Source organism: Misgurnus anguillicaudatus, chromosome 12 (assembly GCF_027580225.2).
Source record: "Misgurnus anguillicaudatus chromosome 12, ASM2758022v2, whole genome shotgun sequence".
NCBI classification, from domain to species: Eukaryota; Metazoa; Chordata; class Actinopteri; order Cypriniformes; family Cobitidae; genus Misgurnus; species Misgurnus anguillicaudatus.
The window spans coordinates 23431673-23447670 of NC_073348.2; the positions used below are offsets into that span (position 1 = coordinate 23431673).

A 15998-nucleotide genomic window follows, 5' to 3' on the forward strand; every position below is an offset into this window, starting at 1 on the left:
TGAATTCTGTGTAATTGAACCTAAAAACATAAGGCTACTAACCAACAGCACTACTTTGTATAATTTAATATGTTTTGTTTAATTAAAAAGTTACATTTTAGAACAGTTTTTGTCATAAATTTTCTTTGGTGGGCCCCGAACGAATGCACCGTACACAAAGGGGGCCGCACGCTGAAAAAGTTTGAGAACCACTGCAAATATGCAAGAAAATGTTTGTACTCTAAAAATACTTTATTTGTAACAAACAGGAGATAAAGAATTTACAAACGTGTGGAGCCTTCAGCACTGAGATATAGCACCGTTAGTGCTTTTAAAAGCATTACGTAAAAACTATTCTTATCTCACCATATCCACAGGTACAAAGTCATCATATACAATAAATCCGTGGGGTAGTATTTAAAAAAAAAAAAAACATTAAAATATATATGCAAAATTTGCATTTGTTTAAGGCAAAACATTTCATTACTTACCAGGTGAAGCTGCTCTTTACGTCTTATAATGTCTCATAATCGATCCTCATTTATGTCCAAGAGACTCAATAATAATCTTTTACATTTTAATCCTTTAATTTTTCATATTTTGAAACGTGCGCATCCATGTAATAAGCAAATGCGCATTGTCATCCCGTTTATAGGCACATATTACTAACACACTCATTAAATAACAAAAAAACAATATTGCGCCATTGACTTTAGACTTTAGACCAGGTTTTATTTGGTCAATGGCGTAGTCTGTTTTAGTTGCCTCAAAATAGCAACACGCCAACAATGCGCATGAACACACCTTGATTTCAGACCAGAATGGCCATGGACGCAAAATTGGGCGCAAATGCATTTGCTATTCAAACTACGTGGCGCTAAACATGAAAATGATAAGTGCGTCGGGTTGAAACTAGCAAAAGATGTATGATAGAGCCCTTAATCTTTCATTCCTTGGGAAACAAACAGCGATGAATTTAGAAGTCACCAAACACTTCCATGTTTTCCCTATTTAAAGACTGTTACATGAGTAGTTAAACAAGTAAGTATGGTGGCACAAAATAAAATGTTGCAATTTTTAAAGCAAATAAAAAATGAGAACTACATTGCATGGCGGAAATGCACCTAGTTCGCAGCACTTCGACCTCAGGCGCAGCAATATTGACAGAAGTTTAAGCGAGAGGGGAGTAGTCAGGAGTGATGATGTTACCGCGCGCCGAGGTTGAAGTGCTGCAAACTAATTGCTCTTCCGCCATACAATATAGTTCTCATTTTGTATCTGCTTCGTTTTATTTTGTGCCACCATACTTACTCGTGTAGCTTCTAATGTAACAGTTTTTAAATAGGTAAAACATGGAAGTGTTTGGTGGCTTCTAAATTCATTCCTGTTTGGATCCTAAGGAATGAATGGGGCTAGGCTAAATGCTAACACATTTATGACACGCTGTACAAAGATTAAGTGCATACATTTAAAAAATTAATTCGGCTTAGCTGAGGTAAGAACATAGTAAAATATTGAAAACGGCGGTGTTTTCCTTTAAGTGGTACACTTGCATATACAGTAGGCTGAACATTTTTATTTGAGAGGATTTAGAGATTTGTTATTGAATGGTGTTTACAGTATTCAAAACCTGTTACAAATCTGGCTATTTTAAAGACAGAATATTTTAAACTGATTTGTGTCATAAAGACCGTTCACATATTTCATCACTAAGCCATACAGTATCACTTTTATAATGCATTTCATTACCATTAACAAATGGTATTACATGCCGTCCAGAAGTATAATTGCTCTATTCTGACAAGCAATTGCCGGTGGCATTAAAAGCAGTTTTAATTCCATCTGGACAGAGATTTGCAGCAAATTAGATTAATGTTAAATCGTCATATTTCTGGGATTAGAAGATGTATTCAAACAAGATCCCGGATAAGTGTGGCACTTGGCGGGTGGGCAGGGAAGTGTCAAGCGAAGGTGCAGTTGATTCTGCGCATTTCAATAATCCAGCTTAAATGACTCGCCAAACACACAAGCACAGGTCAGAAAAATATGACAAATATTTAATACCAGCTCCTGTGGGACTGCTTTACAAATCTGAATCTTATGGTTATGGTACGCTATAACTCGCGCGCTCTACCAGTCATGAGCTATAAGGTGTTTCCATCAAGCTGAGACGAGGCAGTGAACGAGCGTGCGAGGGACAAACAGTTATTCAAAAAGCGATTTTCCACTTGAACATACGGGAGAAAGCTCCCGAGAGCCAAGCGACTGTGGAGAAGAGCGTTTAGGCCCGCTGAACAGGTGAAAAGGCAGCGTTCGAATGAAGACTGCCACGAGGCACTAGCATATGATAGCCGTGTTATATACGTACGCGTGTTTGTCAGAGCTGATGGATGGCTTTGGGCTGTTTCGGGATCATAGATGATTGGAAGATTGGGTTCAGTTGGGAGGTAATCGGGTGTTAAATTAAACAAAGAGACACTTTATATATACTATTGGACTGTATTCCTTCCAAGCACAAACAAAAATATAAACGTTTATGTGCGTAATTATTGTACATGTGTGGGTGTGTATAGGATAAATAAGCTTTTTTTTCTAAGCGTAACGTTGTGTGTGTCCACCGAGCTTCACTGTGCTTATTGACTTTGCACATAAACCTCTTTAATGATGATGCTGTTTAAATTGCACCATTGATTTTAATGCACCAATTACGTCCATAGTGTATGAGAGTCGATATGTAGGACAGCAGTACAAATAGCTGAATATGAGAGGGCCTTTGTCCAACAATTTTCTATGAGTCCTAAGTGCCTACGATCTGTAAAACACCTCACTTTCCTGAAAAATGCGCAATCAATACTGTGGAAAAACCTTTTTAAGGCTCGTAGCTACGCACGTTTTCGGACGAATGAAAAAATAATCATGTTTTAGCGCCGCTACTCAAAAAAAAACAGTGCCTTTAGGATCATTAGTGCCGATGCCGGAAAAGGACCTGAGATGAGAATCCATGTACCCATCGATCTTCCATCGGTCTGTTTATTTATTTAGACAAAAGTACATTTACAACTCTCCCCCTTTTAGAGGAGCAGGAACGTGTCATTATACCACACGAGGTGGAGGTTCGAGATACGGCGTTATTTGACAGTGTTTAATTGGAGAGTATGGTTGAGAGGCAGCCGTCCCCGTCGCTGGCTTCACTTCTAATTGCCGGCAGCACCGCGCTTACCGAAGCGAGCAGGAAAAAGCGTGGGTGAGGGAGAGAAACAGAAAGAGAGAGAGAGAGAGGGGGCAGGTTGCCGTGGCAACGGCAGATCAACAGTAAGCAGTAGCCGAGGGGGTAGTTTCATCTTGAAGAAAGAGCATCTCTGCTGCGTCTCCCTCTGCAACAAGAAACAAATGCCCCAGCCGCCCGCAAACAAAACAGCTGCTTTAAAGCTCAGCCCGCAGAGTGCGAGGCGAAGCGAAAACCTATCCATTAGAAAGAGATTAATGAAAAAAACTCAGTGGGTCCTCCCATCGCAGGCTCGCTTAAATAAGCTGCCACAAGCCTCCCTGTCTGTAAAATGTGCTTCTGTGTGGTCTACAACCACTATCATCCTGATCTCAATTATAATTCACACAACTTCACTTCGGAAACCGTCGGTGCACTACTAAAGAACAGTTGTGAAACAGAAGGCCATCTGATTCATTAAACCTGACGGTTGAGAATCAGGTATTAATCGCTAATCCTTTTCCCAGACGCTTGGTGCAGTACTGCCGACGAACATTAGGGGGCAGCTTGGCCCTCTTAAGTCAGCCTGCTGTTACACTTGCCTCCCTCACAATCCTGATTTGAGAGCGTCATATATATTTCTCATATTTGTCTGTTTACTCGCACACTTGCTTTGAGTATTTACCTCACTTTTCATCCTGTGTGTTTGATATTCCTCATAACTTGTTTATATCCTCGCATTTGTTCACCGGCTCGCATCCATTTATTTTTATCTTCGAAAGCTATCATTTCCGAAGTGTGCCGTAGCATATAGATATAAAGCGGGTACGGGGAATGAAAGCCGGATTGATTTATTGTCTTTCATCTTTTTTTACGGCTTTGTCTTTATTGTGCTGTCGGATATTGGGAGGTCTTTGGTGGAGCCGTTTAACTTCTTGAACGCTGCGGAGGACTGAAAATTCATGGAGATTCCCATTAATATTGATGGACAGGTTTCCTAAATAGCTCACCTTGTAAGATGAGAGCTGTGCGTTACATTTGATATTCTGCAGTATTAAGGTCCTGTCAATCTGGAGAAACCAAAACCATTTTTTCTTCTTCTGTTTACCCAAGTAATAGGGGTGTCACAATTCTCCAAATCCTCGATTCGATTACATTTTCGATTCTAAGGTCATGATTCGATTCAAATCTCAATTTTCCCCACCTTTTTTTGAAAGATAAAAATGCTATGTCATTATTATTTATTTTTATTATTATTATAGTTTCACATTAACATGCATATTGCATGCTTTTCTTTGCATGGGAGTTTGTGGGCTTCACTTTATGCAAGAAAGCTTGTAGGATTCCTTCTTGCACACACATGAACTTAATGCACGCGTCTTGGACTCCTAACATCTGAAATAAATCCAGCGCGCCATAAGCAGCTGCGCTTCTCTTTGTCTCACGTGTCATCTGTCCGAAGTCTAAACATAAACTAAAGTAGTAATCCTTACGTATTTGTTCAGTTTTATGTGTTTCATGTGAGCTAAGGCAAACTTTCCCTTTTGTTTCAAATATCACTCTCACTCTCGTGCAAGTGCATAGAGCTGCGCTCTGTCAGAAGTCAGATCACTAGGTAGTAATCCTGTTTATGATATGCATTTCAAGGAGTTGTACCAATACATCCCTCGCGTTTATAAATCTCTGAGAGTTTTTTCCCCGGACGTGACATGGGGGCGTGGCAGCATCAACAATCCCATTTTTTAATTCGAAGTTCGAGGGTGTGACTTAAAGCAACACTATGTAGTTTTTTTTACCTTTAAATAATGTCTCTAAAAGTATTTCAGTGATAGAACAACTTTTAACTGGACAAATTGTACTGTTGCTGCAACCTGAGCAACCTCCTAGCTGCTACAAGCACACTCTGAAAGTGGCGGTGGAGGGTAGGAAACAAAGCCCCGCCCCTCCCCCTGCCTGCAGAAGAGTGTCTGATACCAGGCACTGTTGCGCTTTTCAACCACATGGGGGAGCTGTAAGTCATTTTTACATGGAACTACATAGTGTTGCTTTACGTTCGATCGATTTTGATTTTAAATCAAAATCGGTCGATTTCAATTTCGAAATCGTAACACCCTTACCAAGTAAATTAATATGAGAGAAAACACAAAGTGCATTACATCTTTGTCAGATCATTTTGCTTTATTAATGAAAAAAAAGCTTCACGGAGATAGCACGATCCCTAAATTCATTCTTAAACAATGACTCACCAAGCAAATGTATTTCTTTAGTTTTTTCCTTCACTCATTTTATTACAAACTTTGCAAGGACTTATTACAAGGAGTTTGTTTTCAACATGCGGAAACAGAACGAAACAAAACACATGGGAATCAAACAAACAAGTCGGATCGGACAATCCACTGTTCACGATAAACATAAAATCTGATAAGCCCTCTGTGACAGGAGCCAGTGAATGACTACGGTGCAGGCATACAACGGCCACATTCACACTGACTCAGCAAAAAGATCGATCCATCCAAGGCAAGATGTGCACGTCTCAATAAACACTTTACGATTTTTATATGCCGTCGGCTTTTGTTGTAAGATTTAAAAAGCTTCACTTGCATGTACATAAAACTGTACAAAAACAGATCATCACAAGCATTTTTAGTCCTATATAAATATAACCAACAATTAAGGATAACAAGTTTTGAACTCTCCTGCAAAAGACATACTTTCAAGGCAGCTGTCTTTAGGTTGGGGTGAACGGTGAAGATGGGTTTGTGCAGTGAACGTCAGTTTTGTTCTACGAAAGGGTTTCTGAACCGGCACTAATATATCTCAGCAAGAACAGTAAACGGTTTCTACCAATTATCTTTGGAATCATGCTCAACTCGTCGCCTGCTTGACACCACGCACGGGGGGATGTGGAGAGCTATGTACAAAACTCCTTCAAAGAGATGTTTACCACAGACACCAGTTTTTTTTTTGATTATCTATGAAGAAAAGCCTCGTTCTAAGGACTTCCCCATTCAATACGATCTCATCCAGAGGTCCTCAGCTAGAGACATCTAACAGCAAAAACAGCACACATCTAAACACCGGATTAAAAAAACAACCACAAGAAGTGGACATTTCTCAGTCTGTCCTCTGAGCGGCCTGCGAAACAAAACCGATGTTTTGGCAAGAGAACTCAGAGGAGTCTATTCCCATGAATAACATTTCCAGACTCGGAAATCTGAACGAAGTCGAAACCAGCAATTTAGACTACCTGACTCAGGCTGGCATCAGAGTGCACTAGTAAGGTCAAAGCCTGTTTGAATAGATGAAAGCATTTTAAGTGGTAGAGGTTTGTGGTCATATCTCTGTGTTAAGTCCGGGTCAGCGATCTCCTAGGAAGAGCTACGCTGAGCGCAATTGCGGGTGAGCCGGGCTAATTACGCCGGATCGTGACTCTCGCTGGATTTTTTTATCAGAGTCACTAAATGGCTTTGAAAACAGCATAATGTGCCTTCTTTCCTTGGGGCGGGATAATCATTCGCCTTATTTAATCATGGCTATGTCCAGTGATTTCCATATGTTGCGGCCTTAATTGTTGGCGCTGAAGGCCGAGGTAAGCGCAGTGAAAAATGCGACTCTCCGCTTTTTCTCTGCCGTCTTTTCCACGATACGTGCTTCCTTTAGGGGTTGGACTGTTCACATATGCCAACTGCACCACACTCATTACTCACCCTAATTAAGGAAATGCCCATCGCAGAACACCCCCGTTCCATCCCCCCGCAGACACAAACACTCGCTTATCCGAGCGCCGGGATACGAGCAGTTTCTGTGCTGCAGCAGGTGCGGAGAAAGTAGATATCGAGTTGATACGTTGTGATGCAAAAGTAATGATAATGTCCATCAGATATCCAGTCCTTGAGCTCACTAGATAGTAGTCATTGTCGAAACGGTCCCTTAAAAGGGACTCTCAAACACAAGGGGACACAGCTAGATAGTGTCTTTCTATTAGATAGTCAGCACAGTGTCAAAGAAAAAAATGTGTTAAACTCGAATTCCCTATCAATGGACGACAGTACATTTATGTTAAAAAAGGTGGAAAATAGTCAAAATATGGTGTGCAGATGTAATCTTTTCGTACATTTTAGTCTTTTTTTTTGATTGTGGAAAAAAAACATGCACAATTGACATGCGAGAGACAAGACAGGATTATCAGTCTAATTTGTCCATTGTGATTGTTATATACAACTGTTTTAAGGCATTAATACATTTGTTCTTCAAACAAAGTTGAAATAGCACACAATTATTTCCCTTTAAAACCAAAACTAAAACACAATGTAAAAAAAAACATGATTATGATCGTGGAAAAATGTGTCAATTTGATGGAGGCAAGGCATGTCCGTGTACTCTCAATCGCAATTGTGTCATAGTTTACGAAACTCTGTTGATAATTTGAGGGGAGCCAGACGATCTCCTCCTAACTGATGCTGTCCTCCGTTAGCTGTAGGCATCTTTGCGAGCGCCAGACAGTGAGTGCATTACACCGCGGGACTTCAGGTGGAATGAAAAATTCACAGTGCCAAAAAACACAAGTTCTGCCGCACGAAACGAAAGCGTTTTCGCATCTGTTGAAAGCCTGCTAATGTTCCAGAAGCCGTGCGTGTTAATTTTACGTGACAGTGGGTCCCCTGACGCCCATCACACACAGGCATATGTTAAGCTCTGTCATAGTGTGTTAATCTGTGTAAACCCCCCTTCACAAACCTAATACACGCCCACCAACTATACGGTGTGTTGCAATGCGCATATGACCATACGGCACAGCAGGCGAGGGTCTCCGTGTCCGGTTCAGTTCTTAAAATCGCACACCTGTCCATCAAAAGCAGCAGTTCTGACATACTGTACACTCGGGTGTTATCAGGCTGGTTTAGATGTACCTTTTTTATGTTTCAACTCACGCCTAATATTCATATATACACCATACAAATGTATTTACAGCGTTTTAGATATACATATAAAGTCTGCTCCCCTCTGAGAACAGGATTAGGAGTGTTATACACCCTGTATGTGGCTCAGTACCCTTTACAGTACCCTGACCATGGCACTACAGCACTTGGTAATCTATTGAAAGAACCCATTGACATTTTGCAGGCTAGCAAAGCTAAACGTCATTTAGTCACATCGAAGTATTCTGGTGGCATGTAAAAACAATGAAAAAAAAGATAAGTATAATAAATATATGTATGAATGAATGAATAAATAAATAAGATAAATAAAAACTCTTTAACACATTTCCAATGACCAATAGTGTATTTTTCAACGATTAAATTCGTAGGTCGCAGGTTCGGGTTTACAAATCTTGTTTCTAAACCGTGTCTCTGTAACTTTTGATGTGCATCGATCAAAGATGTTGGGCGTGGTTATCTCACAGGTATATCTCCCGTTTCGAGGCGTGATTCGAGGTCGGACTGGTGGGTGGGAACTCTGATGTCACGCTCAGAGGCACCTCTTCCAGTGGGGCGTGGTCACCGGGGTTGTGGTCACTACTGGAGTAGGCACTACGGGAAGGTGGGAGGCGTGGCCTGTTCTCCTCTCCCCCAAGCCTCACACTCCCATTGGCCAGGCGTCCCAGGCTCCCCCTCTCCTGATAAGGCACAAACGTAGACAGTTTGGGGAGATTGCGGGTCTTGCGGACAGGTGAAGGCTGACCGGGCATCCAACAGGCATCTGAGTGACCCAGCTCGCTACACTCCTGACTGCAATTTCCCGTCATGGCAACGTCAGGCAATGAGCGGATATCTGTCGGGGAAAGACAAACACACACAAAACAAGTCTTTAATGATGGCAGTAGTTCAAATTAAAGAACGGCAAATCAAAACTTGTTTTGTTATGCTAGAGTGGATCTCTACTAAGAGAGTTAGAGAGACACTGCAGTTCATCTACTGTAGCAGCATACACAAGCAACTATACGAGAATACACAAAGAGCTGCCGGTGGTTGCTATGCACTGTGATGTGGTTGCTATGTGAGAGACCGTGTTTGCTATGCATAGTGCTGTTGGTCTGCTGTGCGTTTTGGGACATTCGGTGGCCACCCTGGGTCAGATTCTCCTGGTTTGATCCAGCAGGTGATGTGGTTTGAAAGAGTCTATAATATTGATATGTGTTTGCATTCCCCACATGCATATTGGAGGTTTTGTGCCAAAAGGGCGAAAGTGCATTTCACATTTCATTGCATTAATGCCCCTTGGGCTCCACTCTCTCAATATGCACGTATAGAATATTTATATATACATGCTGCATGTACCAGCACGTCTGCTTTGAGTATCCTACATTCGACACAGAATAAGACCCACCAGTGGTCCCTGAAGGAAAATTCAACGCAAGGCCTATTGATTGGCAGGTCTGAAATTAGTGAGCCTCTGATTTCTATCCATTTTTCATTCCAGTGTTCCCTAATTAATTAAATAGGGCCGAGACCCAGTGACCTCATTCTGACAGAGAAACACAAAGAGGCTACATTAACACACGCTTGCTGTAATCCGCCCACCACATGCATTTCTTTCACATTGGTTCTTGTAAACAAAGATCTGGTCCCAGTGTACCACGTTTCTCACCACTGTGCATTGGCATTATTTATGGTAGGCAAATATCTTATGGTTGATTTGACCCCGTCACCTCATGAAGTAACTTGTGGGAGTATGTAGTACAGAGGAAGCATATTTAGTAGTGGAACAGGAATTGGCATTTTGATTGTGTGTATATACAGTAGAGTAGAGTGACAAAATTGTGCTGGAATTTGATATTTTTAATGTTTGCATTGCGGTTTTTACTAATACACTAGTACAGACCTACAGACTACGTCTTTTTTGATTAAAACATCATAGTGTTTTTTTTTATCAAAACAGTTCAAATATTGTGCATAACCTTATTTATATTCATAAGTTAAGCATCCCCACCGCTTTTTTTAAAACAGAGTAATGCCTATGCATTGCGTTTGTATTAAAGGAAAACACCACCGTTTTTCAATATTTTACTACGTTCTTATCTCAAATTAGACGAATTAATACATACCTATCTTTTTTCAATGTGTATACTTAATCTTTGTACAGCGCATCGTGAATGTGTTAGCATTTAGCCTAGCCCCATTCATTCCTTAGGATCCAAACAGGGATGAATTTAAAAGCCACCAAACACTTCCATGTTTTCCCTATTTTAAGACTGTTACATGAGTAGTTACACAAGTAAGTATGGTGGCACAAAAAACGTGGCAATTTGTTATCATCACCCCTGACTACTCCCCCTCTCGCTCAAACTTCTGTCAATATTACTGCACTCAAGTTTGAAGTGCTGCAAACTAAGTGCTCTTCCGCCATACAATATAGTTCTCATGGTTCATCCGCTTAAAAAATCGCCATGTTTTATTTTGTGCCACCATACTTACTCATGTAACTACTCATGTAACAGTGTTTAAATAGGGAAAACATGGAAGTGTTTGGTCGCTTCTAAATTCATCCCTGTTTGGATCCTAAGGAATGAATGGGGCTAGGCTAAATGCTAACACATTCATGACGCGCTGCACAAAGATTAAGTGTATGCATTGAAAAAGATAGGCATGTATTAATTATTCCAAATATAAAATATATTTTTTTAAAAATTCAAGCAGATCTGGGGCATCATTGACTTTCATAGTAGGAAAAATAATACTATTGAAGTGAATGGTGCCCCAGATATGTTTGGTTATTAACATTTAAAAAAAGTTATACAGAGGTTTATACAGGTTTGAAACAACTTGAGGGTGAGTAAATAAAGACAAATCTTTCATTTATATGTGAACCTTGCCATTAATTACACATTTGAACAACTTACAATGCATTCCAATTATACATTTTTATCAGTACGTGTGTTTCCTGTGACTCGACCCATGAACTTTGTGTTGCTAATGTGATAATGCTCTATCAACTGAGCTACATACATTACGCATTTGGCACATGCTTTTATCCAAAGCGATTTAATGTAAAGTGCATTCCCTGGGTATCAAACCCGCAACCTTTGCAGTGCTAATGGAATGGTCTGCCAATTACCCTACAGGAACACTACAAACGCCACCTCTCATGTTCCGTGTCTCTCCATTTTCTATTCTCTCTGAGAAAATGAAAAGTAGTGGAGACCCTTAAATGTGCGAGAGATGCACAGATGACAGCCCCGAGGCAGACGCCGGGGCCCAGGGGACGCAGCTCCACTGGCCTTCAACATCCATGCAGCCTTAATGCACTCATTAAAAGCAAACTCTGTGAGGCTCCACAGGCACAACAAAACCGACGGTTCTCTTCACACGAAAACACTGCGGCGACCCCACCGCCGAGGATGAGGCACGCTTACGTATGTAAAAAAAATACTCCCAATAAGCATCAGCCGACATGGTCAATATATCAAAGAGGTCTAGAATAGTGTAAAAGAGGGCGTTTGCAAGACTGGGAAAGAGGCTTTATATCTCACGGAGAGGAATAGATCAACTCTTCCCTCTGGAACAAACACATTAGTGCCCTGCAATCCTGTTCGTGTGTGTGCGTTTGTGAGGGATGAAGTGTGGGGGAAAAAGTGTGTGGTAAACTGAGTAGTTGACGGTGTGTGCGTGAAAGGCATAATTTGTGTGCAAAGGACCGGCAGCATGTGTTTCAAAGGCATAGTGTGTACTGTAAGATATTAAACAGTTTTTAAGTGGAAATATTAGATGAAGAATGTCAACGTTTCAGTGGTGTGTATCTGTTAATGTGTTTGTGGATTTTGTGTGATGCAGATGGTGTGCTTGAAAGATGCAGTGTGTGTGGCTTTACTCAGTGAGTTTGTGTAGGCTGGTGTGAAAACAGTTTTTACATGTATTACCCATTACTAAAGTTTCATTTCTTCTTATTTTCCTAATTAAAGAATAATATGTAATGATTAAATTAGATTTTGAAATAACAATACATTAGAGCTAGTTAAATCAATAGCAAAAGTAAAAATTACTTCTATTCTATTAAGGTGGCTGCTGGATGCAGATCATAATGGTCATATTCACACTGGCCTTAGTAGGATAATTATAACGATAAAAATATAGACCCTTTTCGAGTAGACGTCACAGTTACGTCACTGCAAGCTGAGCGCGCAATGCTGCAGAAAAACAGTGGAAATGCATTAGACACGAGTGAAGTGAGCAAGATAACTCACTAGAAAATGTCTTGTTGTGCTGTTGAGTGTCAGAATAGGAATGCCAAAAAAAGATGGCCTTCATTTTTATAGAATACCATTGTCAAAGACACCATTTATAGATAAACGTAGGTGTTTATGCTTGCAAAAAGCCCTTTAAACGGACAGACTGGAGAGATGAAATCATCTGGAAATCTATTAATAATTTGAATAGAAAATATGTATAGAAGATGTCCGGTGTTCTGTCGAAGTCTGTTCCCTCTATGTGTTTCTTATAGCGTTTTTATCACATTACATAGGCTATAAATATAAGGAAGAAATAATAAAACAGTAATGAAAAAATGATGAAATATTTAATAAATAGTATTATATAGAAACCTTGATTGTATTGCTTTTATATGTATTTTAGCGATTAACACTGTAAAAATTATTGATTTACCAATAAAGAGCAATATACATTACATACATGCAAATCAGTAGCCAAGCCATTTAAACTTTTTATTTATCTAACAAATAAACGTAACGTGATTAAAACGCTATACATTACACTAAATGGAAACATAGGGGAATCAAACTTCGACAGAACACCAGATCCATAACAATCACGGTTTAATGCTAAAACACTTCACACCGCTACTGTAAGCTGTCACTTTCTGCAACCAGTTTGGCTCCGCCCCCACAAAAACGTCAAACACAAAATGGTCTATTAGCGCCAATATCATAACTATAACTTTATGCTAATTCGCTTATGTGCGCAGCACTCGCGCAAAGCACTTGCCTTTAATGGTATTAACTAATACTGGATATTTCTTGTAATAAAAACTTTTGCTATTGTTTGCATGTCACTGAATATGTAAATATGCTGTTCTTGTTGCATTTACACAGCGGGTTACCAGCAGATGTCTTTAACATGCTGCGTTTCGCGAAACCCTAAATAGTGAATCTAGTAGTTTGTGTAATAATATCTTACCCTTTGGCTTAGTCAGTGTGGGAGGAAAAAAGCATTACGTAGTGAAATTCACAGCAACTGCATCATCGCTGGTTACATGAGGTTATTTTATCTTATGGAATGCATAAAATTGCAATGAGCTTCTCCAATAGCAAAATGGATTTGATTGGCTGTGAATGGATTATCATTTATCAGTTGGGAAAAACGCCTAGAAAGTGATCCCAACGATATCGTTCATTGTATCTTTATCGTTATAGGTAATATATATAATATAAAACAATTTTCAAAACTATATTTTTTTAACGTTTTCGTTATCGTTATAATGTGAACGCCCCTTAAAGGGCCACTGTGTAGAGTTATAACTGCATCTAGCGGGAAGATTATGAATTGCAACCAACGGCTCAAACACTTTCGAAATGCATAGTGATGCTACGGTAGCCAAAAATATAATCGTCTGAGAAAACGAAAGGGACAAAACTCGCTCTGTAGAACAGTTTGTCTGTTTAGGGCTATTGTGGAAACATGACGGCGACTTCCGTGTAAGGAGACCCACGGTGTACGTAGATAAAGCGGATCATTCTAAGGTAATAAAACAATACAGTTCATTATGTAAGGTCTTTATACATTACTAATTGTATAGTTATGTGTATTATATTGCTTCTTTGTCAAGAAATCCTTCAAAGAGTTACATAATGCACATTTAAGACACGTGTGAAAGTTGCATTTGTAACTATAGCAACAGTAGGCTTTCAAGGCTGCTGTCCATGCTACCAGTTGTCATATTAAGTTTAAACGGCATTAAAAGGTTGGCATCCAACCCCCCTTCCCATACAGCCAAGCTGACCCCTCCACATCTGTTTGTGTCGGACGGCATTTTGTTTTCCCACCATCCAAGATTTCACCCCTAATCACAGCAACGTAGCCTGAACGGAAGACCAAAGGAAAACAAGAAAAAGATGAAAGAGCACAAAAGGTAAACTGTGCGCTATCGGCACTTTCCGTGACCGCTTTAGCATACAGAACTTGCCCGTCGTTCATTTTTAAGACACATGTGAGGTGTGGGTTTGCAGCGTTCTTGCATCAGAGAACCAGTGGGATGACTGGTCTCGTGGATCGGTGGCAGCCTTTCACTGTATGATCTTCGGCCCAGGGGTAGTGGGGAGGGGAAATGGGCATGTTGCTTTTCCTGGGATTTTACAGAACCGCTTTCGTTTGATCCGGCGTGCACGCTTTCGAACGCACCCTGTCTTTTGCCCTCCATCCTTCTCTCTGATCCTTCTGTCCATGAATCTTGCTGCACATGCCTTCTTTATTCTTCCACTCCCTCCCTTCCTACTTTCTCTCCAAAGTACCACTTTCTCACTCATTTTCATTTGTCCTCCTTACTTCTTTCTTTCTGTACCTGCTGCTTCCGAGTGCACCGCTGTGCTCTAATCAGCTGAAAATTACAGTCCAGTTCACGGAAAACAAAAAGAATCTGTCTGACTTCACGATTGTCCACGGTTTTAATCAAATGTGCAAAACGCTCGTATAATTACAAGAATCTATTATCAAAAATCAGGTGCCCCGTGGTTAACCGTGAAAAACACAATGAAGTCTGCATTTCTGTAATAATTTGTGGCAGCCGTCTTGACACAGCTTGTTTTTGCCTGGCAAGCAGAGGGTTATTATCAGACACAGAAACTCCTCTAACAAGCTGGCTCTGCTGAGTACATCATGTTCCTCTCCAGAGAAACTATGAAAGACAAAGAAAATGAGAGAAATCAACCGCGAAAATGACACAAAATAAGACACAACTCACCTCGGAATCATTCACGTAATGGCAAAGACATCCTGGGAATGATACATATTTAAGAAGTAATGATGGCAAATGTTTTAGGTGCTGAAGCACCGTGGACCTGTTATTCAGAGTTGTTTCAGTGATATGTACATTTCTGGTGCTGCTTAAAAAGGAATGTTGCAGGGGAATAACAAAAAACGTTTACATTTGGGGCAAAACGACACCAAAACAGCATGTCAATCAAACAAACATGACCATCATTACTATTCTTTCTAAAGTTCTCACGTAAGAAAGTTTTCATGGAAGATTTGATTTATTATTGAACACAGCCGTACTTGTGTGCACTGCTTCTCAGGGAGTTTAGGGTTGTTTTGGTCTAAAAAACCTCCCTTATCCTCCTTAGTGTCCTGCTTGTTCTGGCAAGCCTTTTTATTTGAGAACATAGAATCGATGGACATTCTTAAAGAAGGCTTTAAGATGGCCCATGATGTGAGAAGAAAGCTAAGCCTGAACTTGCCCAGGAGTAAAACAGGGGGTTAGTAGTGCGGCTATCCTGATCAACTGATTAGCCACTCGCTTGTGCCAGGTCCTCCCGATGGGCTGCAATTTTTGGGCTAGGGATCATTTTTCTCTTGGCGCCAGATTGGCGTTGCTAGGCCATGGCACATTCTGGGTTTTATAATGGTGATTGCTGGCGATGCATGGTCGTATCTGGCGTAAGTGCAACATAGTTTGGCGCTATCAGTTTGCGGTTGGATTATGGGGTTACAATTAAAGTCTGGCTCGCTGGTGCATGACTGTATAATCACGAAGCTTTAGAGCATGGAACAAATGGTTTGTATCTGCATCTATGACGAGAAAGGGAATGCGGGTGTGTCTGACTGCAGACTGTGTGACTGCATGGATGCCGTTGCCTTTGGCTGGC

At 40.5% G+C, this 15998-nt stretch overlaps 1 protein-coding gene across 1 annotated transcript in view; it reads right to left on the reverse strand.

Annotated features, from left to right (window-relative positions):
• Window positions 1–5343: 5343 nt before the first annotated feature.
• The window catches only part of pcdh1a (protocadherin 1a), a 92597-nt gene continuing 81942 nt past the window's right edge, over window positions 5344–15998 (reverse strand). Inside the window, exon 5 of the mRNA XM_055208691.2 lies at window positions 5344–8956. Within this exon, the coding sequence (XP_055064666.1) occupies window positions 8583–8956 (374 nt within the window). The 3' untranslated portion in view covers window positions 5344–8582. The remainder of the gene's footprint in view (window positions 8957–15998) is intronic.